We start from the raw sequence: 22,390 nt of genomic DNA, 5'->3' as shown, positions 1-22,390 counted from the left end.
AATAACTGAACTTAACTGATGACTAAGCTCTAGATACTAAAAGAGGGAAGGGGGAAGCTTGTTAAGAACATAGGATCAATTGAAAAATGGCATTCACATCCAGAGAGAGAACTATGGAGACTGAATGTAGATCAAAACATATTATTTCCACTTTTTGTTTGTCTTTTTCTTGCATGTGATTTTTTCTCTTTGGTCTAATTTTTCTTGCAGAACATAACATATATGGAAATAAGTTTAAAAGGACATATATTTTATTGGATTGCTTGGTGCCTTGGAGTGGGGGGAGGTAAGGGAGAGAGGTAGAAAAATTTGGAACACAAAGTCTTACAAAAATGAATATTGAAAACTATCTTTACATATATTTGAAAAAAAATACCATTGAGGATAAAAAAGAAATTAGGGTCAACTATTGGGAAACTGTTTAGGCAGAGGTTAAAAGATCACTGTACTGGATGGTTTTGTATAGGCTGTAATGGAGATAAGGAGTAGAACCCTTTGATCTCCCAGAGGATTCTTATTCTAAAGCCAAAGGTTACCCTGAAGATGCTGCGAGACTGACGATCTCTCCTAGAAGAGTCCAGCTAGGCTAATAGATCCTGCTATGTAGTAGTCACTTCCCAGTTCTAAGTGTATTCTAAAACTTGTGGCTCTGACATTTTATGTTCTAATATTCTCTGTTCTAAGGTTCCCTCTATTTCTAAGGATCTTCTAACATTTTCTGCTCTAAAGCCCCTCCTAGCTCGGACCTCTAGGTTCCAATATTTTCTATTCTAAGGCCTTTCCAGTTTTGAGGGTCCTGTTCTAAAGTTTTGTCAGTTCTAATCTTGTAACCTTCTCTAATATAGGGTACCATTCTATCTCTAAGAGTCCTGTGATTGCATTTTCTCTAATACTTAGAAAACAATAGGACTTCTTCCTTTGAGGGAGTGAAAGGAAGATGACCTTGGAGGACCTTTGCCTCATTGGCTCTTTTGGGGACAAGGAAAAGGAAGAGCAGGGAAGGGGGGGGTTAAGTACTCAATTACTATTGAATTACTAAAATTTTCTCAACTACCAAAACCCAACTTTTTTGTTCCTCTTTTTACTTTATTATATTGCCTTTAGACCTCTCTCCTTTCACTGTCCTATTTCATCCATATGACCAGAGAGGAGGAAGTGAGAGAACCCACTGGAACTTTTCTTTCTCATCTGTTCCTCCCCATTGGTCTTTTTCCTGGCCCCTCTTCACCCTCCTTACCTCCAGCTGAGAGCTTGGCACAGTGGTACCAAGAATGCCCAACTGTAAATAAACAGGCGTGTACAGTGACAGCTCTGGCTTAGGGGATTAGGAGACCTGGTGACAGACAACTCACCCCAAATGCAGCCTCAATTTAGGGGGTGATGGAGCTTGATCATTAAGAAAAGCTTGTTGACAAGGAGGCAGTGTGGTCTAGTGGAAAGGCTCTAGGTAGGTTCTGAAGGCTGAGGATGCAGGTTCATATCTCAACTCTGTCACTTGCTGGCTATAAGACTTTGGGGAAGGGCTTTTCCTTTTCTACCATAAGGGAGTTAGACTAGATGCTCCCTAAGTCTATAGAAGCTCCTTTGGCTTCTATAAGACTTCTCTCTTGGTGGTTCTACTTTTCTGACTATTCCTTCTCAATTTCCTTCCACAGATGATCATATTCCTCCCATCCACAAAATGTTGAGTATTCCTAGACTCTGTCCTTTCCCTTTGCTTATCACTGTCTCTCACTCTCCTTTCTCTCTTCTCAATTCCTTCTTCATCTTATCTCTCTTTCCCAAGTTCACCATCTCTTTTTTTTCCCCCTCATTATCTCTTTCAACCTGTATGTCTCTCTCTGTCTTTGTCTCTGTCTGTCTGTCTCTGTCAATCTCTCTCTCCTCAGATCCTATTGGTTCAATTATTATCTCTGTGGTAATGACCCCCAAATTTAATCTTTCTAAATTCCAGTGGTATGTCTTCAACTACAGTCTTCACCTGGATGTCTCAATAAAAAACCACCCAGACTTCAGACTCAACATATCCAAACCAGAACCTATAATATTTCCTTTATAACCTACTCTTCCTCTAAACTTCCCCCTTTCTATTGAAAGTGTCTTTCAGACATACATCCTTCCATACATTCTTCCAGGCATCCATGTTTGCATCCCCAGAGTTAGCTTTTAATATGTCACTCTCCCTCACACCCAAGAGTGTGTAGCAAATCAACCCGGTGCTGTCACTAATACCATTACCGCCATCCCTCACCATTGTGAAGTTCAAGTGAGATAATGGATGGAAAGAATTTTGCAAATCTCAAAGTGCCATATAAATTTCAGTTGTTGTTATTGTTATTATTAGCCCCCAATCACCAGGCTTCCCAGTTCAGTGATGAAAATTTCATTCACTGAGCCTTCTATTGAACTCATACTAATCTTAAACAATATTTATAGAGCAATATAGGAATTTACTGGTAAATATTTAACAATCAGACTGGGGAAGGGAAGATTCAAACATTTATAAGTTTAATATGTGTTAATAGAACAATTCCTTCAATCTAGACTACCAATAAGCAATAAATCAAAGCACCAATTTGCAGCAATTGAAATTTATGAGGTGTAAATGCTCACACTAAAAAATTAACAATAGACAGCTGGCTCCAGCATACCCGTATCCAATCAGCTGCCAAGCCTTCTCAATTCTACCTTCCCAACATCTCTCACATCCATTCCCTTTTCTTCCTCTCCCACTCAAGCATCCTTGTTCAGGGACTTATTGCTTCTGGTCTAAGTTATGGCAGGAGTCTCCTCATTGGTCTCCCTGCCTCTAGTCACTATCCTCTATCTCCAGCTTATCTTCCATGCATCTGACAGATGGGTATTCCTCAGATATATCTAACTAGATCACTTCAATATTCAAAAAAATTCTTTTCAATAAATAGTTCCTTGTTGCTTCCAGGAGTCTAAAATTGAGACTCATGATGATATTTAAAGCCCTCCACCCTTTGGCTCCCGCTCATTTTTCTAGTCTCTGATTAGAGTCCATATTCTCTGACAGACAACATTCTCTCTTCCAATACCTAGTCTGGATTGTGCTCAGGGCCCAAAGTCCCCTCTGTCCATCTCTTCAGAGAGTCCCTACCCTCCTTTCAAGACAGGTACTACTTTCTCCACAAAGCTTTCCCCTGTTCCCCTAGTTATTGCTTCCTCTAGAAATGAATTTGCTGCATATACTTTGAGCTGTCAACAGTTATGATCTTTAAAAGAGTGTAAGCTTCTCAAGGACAGGTACTGGTTTTTTTTTTTTTTTGACTTTTGTCTAGTGACTTGTATTGTGCCTTTTACATTTAATATATTCATTTATTTAATATACTTATGTATATATTAACTATACATTTAATGTACTCAAGCAGTATTTGTTGAACTGAATTGATGATAGTGAAGGTGTTCTTTGTAATACCCAAGGATCCCAGTTGGAGGAGCTTTGCCCTGAGATCCTCTCCTGTATGAAGGAAGGAGCAATAGAAGCTGGAATTCCTGGTGGTCTGGTCTCACGTGGATGCTATTCTAGATCAGATTCCTATTTAGATATGGGTTGGGTTAGATACTCTCTAGGCTCCCTTTCAAATCTGGGCTTCTGTTATATTGGTCTGGCCAATTAATCAGTCAACAAGCATTTACTTTGTGCTAGACACCGTGCTAAGCAAAGGGGATACAGTTGGAGAGTATATTTCTGGGGTCTTCATCATTTACCTCTGAGAAGGTCCTGGTGAGTTTCTCTTCTTGCTGATATATATTTATATGTATACCAGGGGCAGAGGAATTGGAAAACTCTTTTTCCATCTTATATTCAGCAAGGGACATGGAGTGGGGTGGGGTAAGAGCACAGGTACACCTTCTCCCAATCTCTAAGAATCCAATTCTAATTATGTCCATCTCTAGACTGGTCCTGGAGACTGGGGCCCCTTTTCTGCCAGTCAAATATCTTTACATCCAAAGAAAAGAAAGGGAAAGGAACCAACAGAGAGAATCTAAATAACCATCAGGAGCACCATAATACATAGAGCTCTGAGTCTCATCTTCCTGAGTTCAGATCTGGCCTCGGACACTAGCTGTAGGATCCTGGCAAGTCAATTGGTTTCCTCATCCATAAAATGAACTGGGAAAGGAAATGACAAACTACTACACTATCTTTGCCAAGAAAACCCTAAATGGGGTCACAGAATTGGACCCTCCTGAACGACAAAAACAACTAATCCTTAAACCTGGGGTTCTGCTTAGCGAGAAACAACCTCATGGATGTACCATGCAGACTCGTCCAGGGTTCAGAGAGGTGGTGTGGGGAAGGATTCCGGGATAAGGTATTTGGTCAGAGTTCATAAAAGATCACTAACACCATCCTTGTGGGGCTTTGAAACATTAGCTGCAGGGCAGCCCCAGGGGGCCAAGATTCCCAGAATCATATCTCTCTCCTGGCCTCTCTAAGGGATAAGCTCTGGGTCTGAGTTAACTTGACCCAGAGAACTCAGCTGAGATGCTGGGGGGAAAAGAAGCTAGAGTGGGGATAGGGAGAGAAGGATTGGGAGCAGAAAAAATTGAGGAAGGTCAAGCTGGGGCTGAGGAGGACTCGAGGAGGAGGTGGCTGAAGGAAAGGGATAAGTTGGAAAACCAGGGGGAATGGCTTAAGGGAAAGAGATGAAGCTATGCCATTGGTGAGGAAAATTGTTGGCAAGAAAGGAACAGGGGAGAAAGAAAGAGATGGGAAAAGTGGAGAAAGGAGAGAGAAGAAAGAGGAGTGGTGTGAGAATAAGAGATGAAAAGAAGGTAGGAAAAAAGCAGAGAAGAAACTAGGATGCTATAAGGAGAATAAGAAGGAGGGAGAAGTTGGAGGGGAGGTATTACAGAGATAAGTACTATTTATAGGGTAAGAAGCTTAGTAGTATGAAGAAGTAAAGAGTGAAAAGGAAATGGGCCAGGGCAGAAAGAGGAAGAGGAGTTTGGGAGCACAGACTAAAGCCTATGTTGGGGTAGAGAAAGAAGTGTACAGGGACTGGGATGGGCGCAGGAAAGGTGTGGGAACAACGCGGGGGCTGGAGATGAGGAGAAACTGGGATTGGGACAGAGAAAACCATAAAACGGAATTGGAGAAGAGTGGGATGGGGACCAAGGATGGGTGGGACTGGGATGGTGATAGAAAGAATAGAAGTCAGTCAGTTAACACTTATTAAGCACCTACTGCATGCCAGGCCATGTGCTAAACGCCAGATCTAAAAGAAAGGCAAACGAGAGTCCCTGACCCGCCAACGTGAGACCAGCAGAAGAGGGGGTTCGGGAAACTGGGATGGAGAGAGAGAAACTAGGTAGGTACTTGAGGATTTGAGGCAGTGGAGACGGGAAGGCGAGTAAAAAGGGGCTGGGCAGAGCTGGGGACAGGGGGCTGAGGCCGGGAGGTCGGGGGCTTCCGAAGTGGAGGAGAGGCTATCGGAGAGGGAGGGCAGAGGGCAGAGTGGGGGAGGTGCCGGGGAGAGGCCGTGACTAGGCAGCAGCAGGGAGGCGGGATGCAGGCTGTCCCCGTGATCGGAGCCCTCTCGGTCCCGGCTCAGGTGTCTGGGCCGACCGCTCTCACCTGTAGACATCTACCCAGAGCCGAGTGCCCAGCACACACACCGCCTCGATGCGGTTCCCGTATTGTAGACGCACGGTCCGCTCCTGCGGCATCCTCCTCGCTCTGGCTCCCGAGTGTCGGGTGCTGGGGCTGGGGGCTGGGTCCGACACCTGCTTTAGGTGAACCAGAGCCAGCGACTGACCACAGGCCCACAGCGCTTAGCCTTATCCATTGACCAGGCGGGGGCGGAGCCCCCATCGCACCTCCTGTCTCATTGGTCGTCAGATCTGGCCCGCCCCTCGGGGGGCGGGGAGACGAACCCGAAGAGTCCCACTAGCGGCAGCAGTTCAGTTGCTCTGGCTACGTTCCATCAGCAGGTGCTCAGCTCCGGGAGCAGAGCAGCTTCTCTTGGGGCTTGGAGTGGGGCTATGAGTGTGCTCACACTCACTCTCCACGGAGCTCCGTTATTTTCATCTCCCCGCTCTCTCCTTGCTCCTCCACTCTGCTACCCACACGCACCAACCCACATTCACGCCCACCCCCACCCCTTGCCTCCTTCGCCCTATTGTTTTGTTTTCTCCCCAATAATTGTTCTACAACAACAGAGTTAAAGGAACGTTAGATGACTTAACAATCCCACCATAAAGTCTATTTCCTAAGGTGATGAGGGAAAAAAAGGAAAAGAACCTACGTATTCTAAAATTTTTTAGCAGCTCTCTTTGTGGTGGCAAAGAAATGGAAATTTAGGGGATGCCCCTCAGTTGGGCAATGGCTGACTAAGCGGTGGCCGTGATTGCGATGGAATAACTACTGTGCTAAGAAATATGAGCAGGTTGTTTTTCTTTTTTTAAATTATTTTTTAACTTACAAGTTATATGCACGGGTAATTTTTCAACACTGATCCTTGAGAAATCTTCTGTTCCAACTTTTCCCCTCCTTCCTCCCACCCCCTCCCCTAGCTGGCAGCTAGTCCAATACATGCTAAATATGTTAAAATATATGTTAAATCAAGTACATCTATACATTTTTATACAACGATATTTGCTGCACAAGAGAAATCAGATCTAGAAAGAAGATTAAAAAAAACTGAGAAGGAAAACAAAAATGCAAGCATACAATAAAAGAAAGAGTGGAAATGCTATGTTGTGATCCACGCTCAGTTTCCATAGTCCTCTTTCTGGGTATAGATGGCTCTCTTCAATACTGAACAAATGGAAATGGCATCAAACATTTCATTGATGAAAAGACCCATGTCCATCAGAAGTGATCTTCATTTAATCTTGTTGTTGCCATATATAATGATCACCTGGCTCTGCTCATTTCACTCAACATCAGTTCTTATAACTTTCTCCAGGCCTCATTTCTTACTCATTTCTTGCTCATTTCTTCAGAACAATAATATTCCATGACATTCATATACCACAATTTATTCAGCCATTCTCCAATTGATGGGCATCCATTGAATGCATTTTTGGTAACCAAAAACCCAACCAAATCAAAAACCAATTGGGCAAAACTAGCCTACACAGCATCCATTGTGTAACATTTCTTACTTAGTCCCTCACCTTTCTGCTAAGAGGAGGGTAGCCAATTTCATCAGTTGTGATCTGAGAACAAAATTGCTCATTTATTTTTAGTATTCTCCAAACTACTATCATCCACGTCCTGATTCCTGGAAAGAAGAGCTGAGGCTCAAAGTTCCCCAAATTGTGCTTTCTGGCAGGAACCTTCCAGGAAGGGTGATCGCAGTGGAATCTGGTAGCCAGTAGAAAATTGTGTTCAGGGTAGGGGTGGGACAGAAAACAATATGAGCAGTGGTTAAACAGGGGATGGATTTTTCAGGTCTTTCTTGAGCCCCTCAATCCAGCCTCCCATCCCAGACTCCCCAGAGTTAAAAAGGATCTCAGAAACCAGCTACACCAACTCATACCACTGCCAGAGGCCCAAAAGCTTCTGATAGAGCTTCCGAAGTGGATCCAGAACAAGATTTAAATTTAACAAAATAAATAAACATACAATCTAACGTAGATAATGTTATTGTATGGTCTTCTTAATTTTGATGCGTTTACTGGGCAACATACCAGTCAAGTGATCATTCACACTCCTTATGGAGAACTCTATGAAGACTTCTAGTGATGGGAAGCTCAATAGCTCTTGAAGCAGTCCATCCCACTTTTGGACAGTTTTAATTATTTTCTATCTTTATATCAAACCTAAATTTGTTTCTTTGAAACTTTATCCATTTTTAGTTCTGTGATTTGGCTGATAACCACACTTAGAATCACAGAATCTCAGCGATGGAAAGATCATCTATACTAGCCATCCACCCAACCCAGGAATTTTTTTTAAAGGATCTCTGACAGATGGTCAACTTGTTGATTGGCCTGTACTGAGTACCATTGAAAGGAGATTAAAGTATCATTTGTCTGGGAATGGGGGCAAAATGCCAAGATTGGGGACTCAGTGTGGAGGATAGGAATTCAGTCAGGGAGGTGGGGGGTAAGTGAGGGAAAGGGAGGGCTCAGTGTGAGTAATTGGGGTCAGTGAGAAGATGGGGTTCAGTAAGAATATTGGATTTAGTAAAAAAACTCAGTGAGATGAATGGGGTTCAGTGGGAGTTACAGGGAAGGTGTGGGAACTCAGTATGGAAACAGAGTTAGTTCAGCATAGGATATTGGAGCTTGGTGAAGGGATCACAGCTCATCAAGGGGTTGGGAGTTTCAATATGGAGACGAGGATTCAATAAGAAAATGGGATATTCAGGCAGGGGGTAGGGGGTATAGGGAAGAGGTGAGAGTTTACTAGAAATGCTGGGATTCAGGATCGGCGGAGAGAGGAATGGGGGGATCAGCACCAAGGGTAGAGCTCAGGAATAGACTTCTATCCCCATTAGTCATCCTAAAGCTAGCTCTGTGATATCCTGAGGGCAAACTTGTTGAAAAGGACTGTGACAGGTGGGGACTCTGGGCACTGCTGCGTGGGGAGACAGTCTGGAATATGGGAAGAATGACCCTGATCAGAGCTACAGTTTAGTCTAGGCATCCCAGAAACTCAGTCCAAGTCTCATGATCCTCAAGGGCATGAATTCTAAAGACTTTAGTAATGGGCATTGATAGTGGGAGTGCTGTCTGCTGATAGGTTCCAAGTATATATCCTTTTTTCCAATTAGGAGAAAGCAGAGCCCTTAGCAGCTAGGATGTTTCCAGAGTTGCTCTCTCCTTAATACCTGCCCCAAATAACAGAATATTACAACTAGAAGTGACCTTATAGATGATCCATTGCCATATAGTGCCTGGAACATAGTATGTGCTTAATGAATGTTTATTTGTTGATTGATTTGTCTCCCCCAATTGTTTCATTTTACAGAAGAGGAAGCTCAGGGTTTGCCTTAGAAAAAAGTTAGAAGAGAAAAAGGAGGACAAAAAAGAATTATCTCTGTTAGAGATAGCACTGAAAGGATATGGAGGTACTGAGATGTAATGGATAGAGTGCTATATTGGGAATCAAAAGACCTGGGTTTGAATCCTACATATTTCTGCTACTAGTTGTGCTACCTTGGGAAAGTTACTTGGGAAGGTCTCAATTTCCTCATCTATAAAATGAGAAGGACATGAGCCAGATGACTTCTGAGGTCTCTTGCAATTTCAGGATTCTGTGATTCCCTAGGTAAGGTCTATTATTCTAAGAACCTGGCTTCTTCCCCCATCCTAGCCCCTGACTAATAAGTATGCTTTTGTCTATTTGTTGGACAAATATTTACTAAGTGCTAAAGAGCAAGGGCTTATGGGCAATTAAAAAACCTAATAACATGTGGAGCTATCAGTTTAGCAGGGAAAAGGAGAGAGAAAACACAGGCAAAATGTGCTAAATGCCAGACATGAGGAAAGGTATGTTGACATTAAAAGTTCCTCAGACCTTAGAAATCATGGAACCAATCTCCTCATTAAAAAGAGGAAGAACCTGGCACTTCATGACATCTAATGATCTAGGACACATAGTAAGCCAGAGAAATGGATTTAGCCCACGTTCTCTCTATTATTATTATTGATTGAATTAAAAAAGAAAATACAGAATAGAAAGAAGAAAGACAGAAAAGAAAAATAGAAACAAAACAAAGCATTGTCATGTGCCCAGTGGAACACCAGGGAGGATTCAAAATATAGAACAAAAATTTCCATTTCAAGAAAGCATATATAATAATAAAAGAAATTATATTTGTGAGTTAGACCAGTGTGATTTCAAGTTCATGGTTCTTTTTGCTGCCTTATCTAAAGATCCTTCTGAACTCCATTGTTTCCTCACTAGTTTGGATTCCTGAAGCCAATGGCTATTGCATTTCCTTTTTGGATGAAGACAAATATGATTTAAAAAATAAAAACCCCCAAGACATCAAGACAAAAAACAGAAATGATTTTTATATTATCTGAGTATGATTTTTTTTCCTTAGTGAAGAGAATCAGAGTTGATTCTAATTTATTTAAAATTATTTCTTTTACTCTTTACTTTCAGGGCTCTAAGCAATTCTGAGACTATAGGATGCAGAGCAGTGCCAATCTGCTTTTTGTAACAAAAGAAGGAATTTTCTTACAAGGAAGTTCCTTAGACCAGTGACATATTGGAAAGAGTGCCCATTGTTAAATTTTCATTGTAAACAGTTATTCTACAGAATTAGGCAATACTATAAATCAGGTCTGGATGAATTGTTTTATTGATTGTCTAGATTTAAGAAAGTATTAGGAATTTAGGTTAAACTTAAAAGCCTGTGATATTTTTTTCTTTTGGTAGAAAGCCTGGTTGTTAAATATTTACCATCATACCCGTTGAATTGTTTATAAGTATTGTTTGAGCTCAGAGAGAATTCAGTAGAAGACTCAGAGAATGATTTTATTACCAGATTGGAGACCTAGCAACAATAAATTAATAATGATAATAATAGCTGGCATTTAGATCGTGGCTCTTTAAGATTTACAAAGTGTTTTGTATTCATTATCTCATTTTGGTCTCACAGCATCCCTGCCTATATCAACGAAATCATAAAATCTCTATTGTTATATCTATGTATTTATCTAAAAATTCGTATTGTTACAGGTTGTTTTCTCTGGCTAAGTGCCAGATGTGAGGAAAGGCATCTTCGTATTAAAGGCCCCTCAGACCTTAGAAATCATGGAATTAAGCCTCCTCATTGGAAAGAGGAAGAAACCGGCACTCCATGACATTAAATGACTCCAGGTCTTATAGTTAATAAGTCAGAGAAATGGATTTAGAGCATATTCTCTTTTTTATTATTATTTGTATTTATTGAACTGAATATAAAATAAGAAAAAAAACAGAAGACAAAAAAGAAAGACAGAAAGGGAGAATAAAAACAAAACAAGACATTGTCATGTCCCCAGTAGAGCAATCAGGAGGATTCAAAATATATAACAATAAATTTCCATTTCAAGAAAGCATATATAATAGTAAAAGAAATTATATTAATGAGTTAAACCATATTCTTTTAAGATTTCAAGTTCAAGGTAATGAAATCACAGGATTGGTTTCTCTCACCCTCCAATATATCAATCAGTCAAACATATTAATCAATCAATGACTAAATATATATTAAAAATCAAGAATCCAAGATTCCGTTCTACTGTGTGTGTGTGTATGTGCGCGTGCGTGTGTGTGTGTACATGTTAGACAAGGCATCAGGGAATAAAGCATTTTCAAAAGGAAGGAAACATAAAATCTATACAAAATGGTCTCATGGGAGTAGAAGAAGACTAATTACTAGAAGAATAAGCAAAGGTCTTGGAAAAAACCAGGAATTTGAAGAGTAGGAGGTGAGAAGGGAGGATAAGAACAAGATGCTGTTATTGATTGGGGAAAAGAATTGGACCCAGGGAGACCAAATCTTAGATCTCTTCCAACAAGATGTTATCCATACCTGGGTAGAATGAATATCTGTGGTTGGGCTTTGTAATAAAAAGGATATATTTCAACTTACAAGTAGAGTGGGTAGATATAATCTAGGATCTGGTTGAACCTGTCTCCAAGAAAGCCCAAGATTGCTGCCTTTGTAATAAGAAAGAGGAGGTTCATATGACCAGTTGCATTATTTGGGTTAGGCAGCCAGGATCCAGTACTTCACGGCTAGGTGGTCTCTCCTACATGCTACTATTTCTTTTTTTTTTTTGGTAAATATATATTTTTTATTATAGCATTGACAAAACATATGCATGGGCAATTTTTCAACATTGACCCTTGCAAAAACTTTTGTTCCAACTTTTCTCCTCCTTCCCTCCACCCCCTCCCCTAGCTGGCAGGTAGTCCCATACATGTTAAATATGTTAAATATATGTTAAATACAATATATGTTTTCATATTTATACACTTGTCTTGCTAAAAATTGGATATAGAAAGAAAAAAACAACCTGAGAAGTGAAACAAAAATGCAAACAAACAATAACAGAACAAGTGGAAATGCTATGTGGTCCACACTCAGTTCCCAGTGTTCATTCTCTGGGTGTAGCTGGTTCTGGTCATCACCGATCAATTGGAACTGATTTGGATCCTCTCATTGTTGAAGAGGATCCTCAGTCAGAACTAATCCTCACATAGTATTATTGTTGAAGTGTACAACGATCTCCCATGCTACTATTTCTAAAAGAGGGGAGGGAAATTAAGCTAGAATCACATCTAGTTACTAAATTCAAAAATCTAGAAATATAATAAGGGCTTCAGAATAAATAGCAGTTTCCCTGATTGTTCTCACAGGCAGAGTAATACTCAATATCTAACTGCCATCTTAGCTCTTTCCCATCATACATTGGTTACCCAAGAGCACCATGAATAACTAGTAAAACTCTTTATCAAAGTAAGCAGTAAAAAAAGAGAAATTGCTGGTGAATACAGATTAGGTTACACAGTAGAATTTTCTAGAGCAAATGAACTCTTTGATTTGGGAGATAAAAACCTCAACTCAGCTGAGATAAAATCTCATATTTTATCATTCAGGATACGTGGGGGTGGGAGGAGCTGTGTCCGGTGTCCGGTGTCCGAGGTTACTTAAAAGCCTCTGGGGTCACTGACACTGGAAGTCAGGCTCTCCAGCTTCCCTATATATCTGAAGTTTGGGGGAGATCTTCAGATTGTCGTTAAAAAGTCTGACCTTGTCTCATATCCCCCCTCTCAAGTTTTTCTAACCCTTTAAAGTTACATCTTCCTCATCTGCTTAGCCGGTCATGTTCCCTTACATCTACATATAATTACAGGGCAACCCTTAAGAGAAACTGTCTCAGGCTTCAGTGGGAAGTGGAGCTACACATATTATATCTATGTAGAGAAGTGCTCAAAGAACCATTTTGAGTTCAATTCAGGATAACCTAACCACTAGGCAAACAATAAAATTGTTAAAGAAAAGGACCAAATGCTGGATGAAAGCTGTCTGTTCTTATTGTGGAGGATGCCTTGTGCAAAGTGCAAATGCAAGAATCACCCTGAAAGTTTTGTCTGTAGATGACATTTTACTGATTGAATCGGGTTTCAGAACATTAGTGGAGACACTGGCTTCCTTATGCTCCATCTCAGGCTCTTGGCATTTTCTCTACCTGTCCCAGTTGCCTGCCATATTCTCCTTCCTTTAGGTTTCCTTTAGCTAATGGAAGTAAAATCTTATCTTCTACAGGGAGTCTTTCCCAACCTTTTCTAATCCCAGTGCCTTTTCTTTAAAATTATTTCTTACTTATCCTGTATAAAGCTTATTTTGATATATTTGTTTGCTTATTGTCCCTTATCTCCATTAGATTGTAAGCTTCTTGTAGGTAACAGTTGTTCATGGCCCCTTTTTTGTATCCTCAGCACTTAGCACAGTGCTGAGCGCATAGTAAGTGCTTAAAAATGCTTATTGGCTGATGTAGTTGATGTGTGCAGTTGTATGGATTGACCCATTTCCTCAGTGTTTGGATGACCCTAGCAGAAAACAGGTTGAGCTAGAAATGAATAAAGGAGGGGCTAAGGTTAATCAATTTTGGAGAAACTTTTCTTTCCTTCTTTCCTTCTTTCCTTCCTTCCTTCCTTCCTTCCTTCCTTCCTTCCTTCCTTCCTTCCTTCCTTCCTTCCTTTCTTCCTTCCTTCTTTCTTTTCTTTTCTTTTCTTTTCTTTTCTTTCTTTCTTTCTTTCTTTCTTTCTTTCTTTCTTTCTTTCTTTCTTTCTTTCTTTCTTTCTTTCTTTCTTTTTTCCTTCCTTTCTTTCTTTCTTTCTTTCTTTTCCTTTCTTTCTTTCTTTCTTTCTTTCTTTCTTTCTTTCTTTCTTTCTTTCTTTCTTTCTTTCTTTCTTTCTTTCTTTCTTTCTTTCTTTCTTCTTGATTTCAAGTTGCTTCTTGATATGGAAAACCATTTTCTGAATACTTGTATTCAGCAGGTGACAGGTATGAATCATGAAATACCAGGATCTCAAGAGAACCAAAACTTCAGATGACAAAGGAAAGTCAATGATGAGATATGAGAGAAATGATTATTTATAACCAATATCTTGGGGACATTCAGAGCTCTCCTTCTTCCAAGTTTCTTATTTTAAAATTTTCAATCTCTTGAAGGACATTACTGATAATGAGATTGAATTAAATCTCCTGATCTTGGTCAGAACCACTCAACCTTATAAGGAATTTAATCTAACGTGGGAAGAAAGGACATTGTGTTCTACTCAAGCTTGGATGGAGACAGATCCTTTTGGCTTGATAGCTCAAGGCTGGGAATAATCTGAATGAGAAAATTTCTCTGTCCAGGAGTGACTGATGTCAGTCCCAGCCCTTCTTTGAATATCTACTATATACATTGTGAGTTCTGCCACCATGATTGTCTTCGGTATAAGAGAGAGACCAAACAACCATCCTTTTTATTAGAAATCTGTTGATCTTATTAATAAAATGACCAAATTTTCCAGAAACTATTTCTCTTGAACTTTTAAAATCATCACATATAGGCACAAATAGACAACCTCAGGTTTTTACAGAACTTCTGTGATTTTTATCTACAAGCCCCAAAGAGGAAATTACTTGTTCACAATGACACAGCTATGATACTCAGATATTCTTGCCACTCCAGCCTCTCGCTTTGCATAAAACTAATTTTATGGAGAAGAAAACTGAGACTCAAATAAATGAAATGTATTGTAGTGAAGGGAAAGCCAGGTGCCACAGCTCACCCAGTATGACCTTCTTTAAGGATGCAAAGGACTGGAAAGAGAAGGGAGCCAGTCTTGAAAGTGAAAGTGATGGCTAATAGAGGAACATCTCAAATGCTGCCTTGGTGGCCACAAAATGTTAAGAAACCCAGAACTGTGACCTTCAAAGGTAGAAGGAATCGAGAACACTAATGGAAACCAAGACTCCATAGCCATCTCATAAAATCCCAGAATCTGAGTTGGAAGGGACCCTTGGAAGCCATGAAATCTACCTCCTACAAGAATCCCCTTTTCAATGTAGTGGACAAACACATAGTTTTATGCTACTAGGCTCAAAATTTGTCAGAACAAAAGGAAAGCATTGATGTGAGGGCTTAAGGCAGACTAGACTTGTAGATAGAGGACCTGGGTTAAAATCTTGACCCTATCACTGGCTAATTGTTTATTGTAAGTCAAATTATTTCAGCACACCCAGCTTCTCTTTCCTCATCTGTAAAATAGGGACAATCATGTTTGTGATGCCCACCTCATAGAGTTGTTGAGAGAAGTAAAAGACATGATGATTGTCAAGTGCTATTATTAGAGGAAAAAAGATGTTTTTGAAATACATGCTTTGTTACTGGCTGTGTGATTCTGTGTTTCATTAGAAGTCAGGCAAAGTTTGTTAGAAGGAGAAAAAATAGTAACTGAGCTTTTAAGTTTTTTAAATTTCCTTCCTTATTTCCTCACAAGGAAACTCCTGTGATTTTTATCTACAAACCCCAAAGAGGAAATGACTTGTTTACAATGACACAGCTACGATACTCTGATATTCTATTACTCAAACTCCTCACTTTGCATCAAACCACAATTTTATGGAGAAGAAAATTGAGACTCAAATAAATGAGATGTAGTGAAGAGAAAGCAAGGAGATCTGGTTTTGGTAATATCTTTGTTACTACCAGAAGGTTCTTGGGCAGACACTGCCTCTCTCTGGGCCTCAATTCCCTATTTGTAAAATGAGACGGTTGGACTGGTACTTTTAGAGCTAAATCCTGTGATCTTATTGCTGATCACTGAGTGAAGAAGTCTTCAGGGTTCTGAAAATGTTTTAATTAAAAAAATTTTTTTTATTATTATGGCTTTTTATTGACAAAACATGTGCATGGGTAATTTTTCAACATTGACTCCAATTGATGGGCATCCATTCATTTTCCAGTTTCCAGTCACTACAAAGAGGGCTGCCACAAACATTTTGGCACATGCAGGTCCCTTTCCCTTCTTTAGTATCTCTTTGGGGTATAAGCCCAGTAGTAGCACTGCTAGGTCACAGTTTGATAGCTTTTTGAGCATAGTTCCAAACTACTCTCCGGAATGGTTAGATTCGTTCACAATTCCACCAGCAATGTATCAGTGTCCCTGTTTTACTGTATCCCCTCCAACATTCATCATTATTTTTTTCTGTCATCTTAGCCAGTCTGACAGGTGTGTAGTGGGATCTCAGAGTTGTCTTAATTTGCATTTCTCTGATCAATAGGGATTTGGAACACTCTTTCATATGAGTGGAAATAGTTTCAATTTCATCATCTGAAAACTGTCTATTCATATCCTTTGATCATTTATCAATTGGAGAATGGCTTGATTTCTTATAAATTTGAGTCAATTCTCTATATATTTTGGAAATGAGGCCTTTATCAGGGGGTTCTGAAAATGTTAAGAAAGTCTTTAAATTCATGCTGGAGTGGATGCCCCTTAATGTGATATTTGGGTATGGAAAAAGGCTGGAAGTCTAATATACTGCCTTCTTAAGGACTTCAAGGGAAATACCAAGGGACAAATTTCCTTATCTATCTTCCTGCCTTCATCCTTCCCTCCCTTTCTTCCTCCCTCTCTCCGTCCCTCTCTCCTTCCCTCTCTCCCTCCTTCTCTCTCCTTTCTTTCTTTCTTTCTTTCTTTCTTTCTTTCTTTCTTTCTTTCTTTCTTTCTTTCTTTCTTTCTTTCTTTTTCTTTCTCAGTTCTGGACCTAAGTTTTCTCATTTGTAAAATCAAAGTGACTTGCACTTCATGATCTCTAAACTTCCCTCCAATTCTAGCTCCCATGATCCTTTGGGATCAGTCCTGTGTTTGATAAGCAAGGGGTGAAGTGGTAATACCATTTGCTCCATTGGAGGAACTTTAAAATATATTAGAAGAAATAAATACATATATGGCACGAAAAATGTAAAGCAGTCACAGGTGTGGAACTTAGTGTCCCCCTGGGGAGGAAAGGAGATGCTGTGAATGTTCCACACCAGCTCTTCATCACAGGGCACTGGCCACCTCGCCCTCATGTAATCCATGGGCTTTTTCCTCTGAGCCTCTTAAGACCTCCACCTTTTTCTACCCTCTCACCAGAGTGAGGGAGTCATAAGACACAAATTTTACAGCAAGAAAGATCTTAGAAGATCCCAGATTTAAAGCTGGAAGGGCCCTCAGAGAGCTCTGATTTCCTCATTTTACAGATGAGAAAATGAAGGGATTTGCCCAAGATCTCTCAGCTTGTATGGGCAGGGCTGGGATCTGATCTCAGCTCCTGTGGTGCTATGTCTCTGTAGCCTAGGATTTCTTCATCTTTGTGTGTGTGTGTGTGTATGTGTGTGTGTGTGTGTGTGTGTGTGTGTGTGTCCTGGACTCTTTGAGTAGTCAGTCCAGTGAAGTCAGCTCAGAACCATATTTTTGAATGCACAAAATAAAAGTCTTAATTTTTTTTTAAGTTCACAGACCCTGCTATTGTCCAACTTTCCCCCAACTCATTTTCAATAAGAAAACAGATCCCCAGAGAGAGGATGTGATTGTTCTGTGGTCATACAGTAAACTTCAGGCAAAATCAGGACTAGACCCCAGACCCTCGTTTCTGAATCAGGATCTCAGCAGAACACTGGGCTTGCTGGTTCTCAGCCCCTGACATGCGTGCAGATCCCATTGCTTGAGAAAGGGGTGGGGGCCAGGGCAAAGAGGGTGTATTCCTTCCCATAAGGAAGGAGTACATCGTGGAGGTCCATTCCACCTTCATTTTGCACTGGTGGAGGCCAACCGAGCATCATGACAGCTGCCCCCTGGAACAATCTGGGTGGGGTCTGGAGGGAAGAACAGAAACTTCCAGTAAGTTATGTCAGCTTAGCCCTAATCCATTTGCATAATGGTTTTTTTTTTTCTCCCCAGGGTGAGGGAACAGTATGACTCTGAGCTTTTGGACACTTGATTGCTTTTCTTGGCTTTCTGGGAACACCTGACAGTTCAGGTGCATAATATAAAGTTCCTAGGAAGTCTCTCAAAAGTAAAAAACAAACAAAAACTCAACAGTTTATCAATAATAATAATATTAATAAAACCTTCCCTAGGCTCATTTCCTTGTATACTCTGTTCACTCTCCTAGTCTAGCGTCAGCTAACATCTAGTTTCCTTGTAGGTTTGGAGTTCTAGGGAAACCAAATGACTCCACCTGCCCTGAGACCATTCCTGTCCAGTCCGTGCTTTGGTGCCATCAGCCACACTGACTCAGATCAATAACAACCTAGGGTTGGAAGGATTTAAGCCACATTTTAGTCCAATTACTTCATTTTATAGATGAGAAAACTGGGGAAAACAGGGTTAAGTGACTTGCTTAGGGTCACACAGCCAGTAAGTGTCCGAGGTTGGACTGGAACTCAGGTCTTTCTGACTCCAGGCCTGGCATTTATTTCTGTGCCACATAACTGCCTCTTAGGTGGTATAAAGACTCATCAAATAGCTTTTTATTTTTGAGAAAGTCATAGAGATTATGGAGTTGATTTGTACAAATGACAAATACCTTGGAGGGAGCTTAATTCTTTGGAAGAGAGTTGGAATCCAAAAGCAGGCCGGAACGTTGAGCTGACTTTAGTCTAAAGGGATCCAACAAGGGCAAAGGAAAAGATTTTGCTTGGAATTTTAAAAATCAATATTATGGGGACAGCTAGGTAGCAAAGTGGATAGAGTACTAGCCCTGAAATCAGGAAGATCTGAGTCCAAATCTGACCAGAGATACTTAATACTTCCTAGCTGTGTGACCTGGGCAAGTCACTTAACCCCAACTGCCTCAACAACAACAACAAAAAATCAATATTATAATATGGGGAAAGCATTAAGTCTGAAAAGGATTTGGGGGTCTTAGTGGACTATAAAGCAATAGTGTCCCTCCAAATAGCCGGTGTAATCTTGACTGCATAGACAAGGACATAGTGAATGTGAACTTGAGAAGAGACTCTCATCTTTGTCTTTGCATCTCTTGTACTTAGTATCAAACCTGGAATACAGCAGCAGTTAATAAATGTTTGTTGATTGAAGAAGGAGGTGACGGTCCTATTGTACTTTGGTTATATATGTGCAATGATGTTAAACATGTTTCCATATTAGTCGTAGCGGTGAAAGAAGAAGCAAAAGGATCAAAAGGAAAAAAAGTCATGAAAAAATAAACTAAGTGAAAAAAGGCTGCTTTGCTGTGCATTCGGAGTTCATCGGTTTGGTATCTAGATGTGGCTGGCTTTTTGCATCAGGACTCCTTTGTAACTGTGAATAGACAATTCTAAAAAGAAACATGAGCATTGTTAATAACTACTTGAAGAAACACTGAACCTTGCTAATAATAAGATGCAAATTAAATAGTTTTAAAACACCACCTTGCGCCAATGGAATTGGAAAAAATGAAAAGCAGTAAAACTCTGAGGCTGGAGCTGTAGGAAAGGGGGGTTGCTCATCTGTTGCTCAGAGAATAGCAAATTTAATGAATTTTTCCGAAGACCATTCGAACAGTACACAGCAGAATTTAGGAAGATAATTTTGGCCCAACGGTTCTTTTGTAAATGATATAACTTCCTAGTGTTACAAAATAGAATTAAAAAATCACGTTATCCAAAGTTTTTTTCATAGCAGCATTAGATGTATTTGCAAAAAAAAAAAAAAAAAAAAAAAAATTCAGTAGCAGAATTAGAGCAGTTGTGGGAGAGAGCTGGGCTGTAGTGTTTCCCTAGCTCCAGCATCTCTGCTGATCCTTCATATACCCTGTCTTCCATTGTGGGGCAGAGGAAGGGTCTTGGATTTGGCAGTAGCGGACCTGAGTTCAAATTCTGACATTGACATTTCATGTGTGACCTAGAGCAGGGCAGGAAACTTCCCTGGGCCTCCCTTTCCACGTATGTATTGCTATTCAGAAATAGGGAAATGATTAAATAAATGATTTAATGTTACTAAATACTATGAAGCAATTAAGATGAACAAGAGTGCTGATTCAAGAAATTTGGGAAGACCTTTATGGAGCAAAGAAAAATGAAAAATTTAGAATCTATAGAACTAGGAGAATGGAGTCCGTGTGAACTACAATCCTCTGTTGGAAAGTGAAGAAAAATGTACAGAGAATCTTGATGGAGATTTAGAGGAAAAATGTGGGAAAAAATCTAATTACTTTTTGCATTAGACTCAGTTACCCACAATGTAAATTGTCATTAAGAAATTAGAATTGTTTTTATTGATATTCTCTGTTAAATTTCTAATAAAACATTTAATTTAAGGGACAGTTACATGGTGCAGTGGGTAGAGCACCAGCCCTGAAGTCAGGAGGACCCGAGTTCAAATCTAGAGTCAGACACTTAACACTTCCTGGCTGTGTGACCTTGGGCAAGTCACTTAACTCCAATTGCCTCAGGGAAAAAGCAAACAAACAAAAGACAAAACAAACAACAAAAAAAGTTTCCATCATTCATTTTTGTAAAACTTTGTGTGATAAAATTTTCTTCTTCCCACCCTTATCTCCCCCCTTCTCAAGACAGCAAGCAATGTGATCCATGTTAAATACGTGCCATCCTGTTAAATATAAGAAATTGCTCTTTTTGCATTTACCAACGATCTCTTAGCTGCTAAATTCATTGACCTTTCTATTAGTGTCAGGGATGCTGGCGAGGTCCCTGTTAGCGAGATGTCAGCTGGCTTAGATGGCCAACGAATTCTTGTCCCCCTGGAGGATTCTGGGATCTTTGAGTCTGAGAATCTCTAAAATCCTCATTTAAAATTAAGCTCCTTCGGGGTTGGGTTGTTCCAAGGCAGTGACCACTAGGTGGCGGCACATCCCCGTATTGCAGACAACGGATGCTCTCGCAGCCCCAGGTGCTTACTTCTGCCATCCTTTTCCCAGGCTGGTGGATTCTTTCTCTCCACACTTGTTTTGGCCGATCAGGCTCATCCACGGCCCCAGCATCCCCTCAGCCTCTGGTCCCTTCCCCCTCACTTCCTGCATAATGGGTGGGCTTCCAGGGGGAAGCCTGCGGGGCTCTCGTATTTCATCTTTAAGTTTCAGTATTTCACTGAATCACACAGAGCTTTCCCAAGGGGCCCCGATGCTGAAGAATTTGGGGGGATTCTTTTACTTCCGTTTCCGGCTCCCCCCTCAAACTAGACCCTTGTCAAGGGCAGGAGCCAGTTTCTGCCATTTAATCAGGGGTTCTCTGAGGGCAAGGGCTGTTTTCCTTCTCAGACTAAGGGATCCCAGGGCAGGAAGTATTCCTTTCAGTCATGCTTAAAAGGCAACAGCATTAGAGCAATGGTGGGAGAGAGCTGGGCTGCGTGTTTCCGTCATCATGTCTGCTCCCTCCAGAATACCTGTCAGGGCAGTGGAAGCGTCTTGTTGCGCAGTGGATCTGAGTTCAAATTCTGAGCATGCGCCATTTTACCGTCAGACTAGGATCCTAGAGCAGGTAAGTAAACTTCCTTGTCTCAGTTTCACAATTCAAGGATTAGGCAAGTGGACACCTAACCTTAAGGTAGGGATTATGCTTCCCCTTTCAGCCCTGCAGCTCCTTGAGGAGGGGAATGCTTGTCCTTCCAAGCAAGGAAGTAAGGTGTCACTTTATGAACTTTATTTACAGAGACGGCCTGGTCTCTGGGAAATGTCATTCCCTCAGCCTTCCACGGATGGCACTGCTGTCCCAGGGAGACCTCCAAGGAAGGGTAGGCAAAAAAAGGCAGATAGGTTGGCTCTTGGGTGCAGAAAGTTGATCCCCATCTCCCCATCTTGCCATCAACTCGATGTATTTCCCAGGAAGGAAGTATTCCCATTAGTATTCTTTATAGAATAAGTTTCTTTCTTGTGGATGAGCTAATCAGCCAAGCCAAGTGTGGAGAGAAACTTTACAGAAAGTTTCCTATCTCTGGCCATGGCTTGGGTGTATTGATATGCAGGATATGGAAGATTTACTGAAGTGGGATAGCAGGAGAGAGGAAGTGGAAGTGGGTGCAATGAGCAGAGAAGCCCAAAGCCAAATCCATGGTCACACTGCCATAGACCCTCTGAGCTATAAGAGACCGGAGAGGTCACGGCTGGGAAGGAGGCCTCTGTGTGATGCTCCTGACAAAGGTGGTCCAAGTTTTGCTTGAGATCTCTAGAAGCAGGGAACATACTTCTTCTAAGGCAAATCATTCAGGATTGGAGAGAGATAGCTTGATTTTTTAGAAAAAGCCTTATTTGCCTCTAGGATCTTCGTTCACATGTTTCTAGTTGGGCCATCTGGGGCCATGGGAAACATGGGATTCTTCTTCTAGGTGACAGCTGTTCAAGTAATTCAGAGTCTTTTCTCTAGGATAAACAATCCCAGTTCTTGTCAAAGGATATTCATT

General features: G+C 40.8%; 1 protein-coding gene across 1 annotated transcript in view; it reads right to left on the bottom strand.

The window, feature by feature from the left end:
• Positions 1-5,818, bottom strand: part of LOC100924032 (protein-arginine deiminase type-2) — a 59,040-nt gene extending 53,222 nt beyond the window's left edge. The window contains exon 1 of the mRNA XM_012545615.3: positions 5,609-5,818. Within this exon, the coding sequence (XP_012401069.2) occupies positions 5,609-5,700 (92 nt within the window). The 5' untranslated portion in view covers positions 5,701-5,818. The remainder of the gene's footprint in view (positions 1-5,608) is intronic.
• Between the last annotated feature and the right edge of the window lie 16,572 nt (positions 5,819-22,390).

Source organism: Sarcophilus harrisii, chromosome 3 (genome assembly GCF_902635505.1).
Source record: "Sarcophilus harrisii chromosome 3, mSarHar1.11, whole genome shotgun sequence".
NCBI classification, from domain to species: Eukaryota; Metazoa; Chordata; class Mammalia; order Dasyuromorphia; family Dasyuridae; genus Sarcophilus; species Sarcophilus harrisii.
This window is presented reverse-complemented; position numbering and strand designations above follow the sequence as displayed.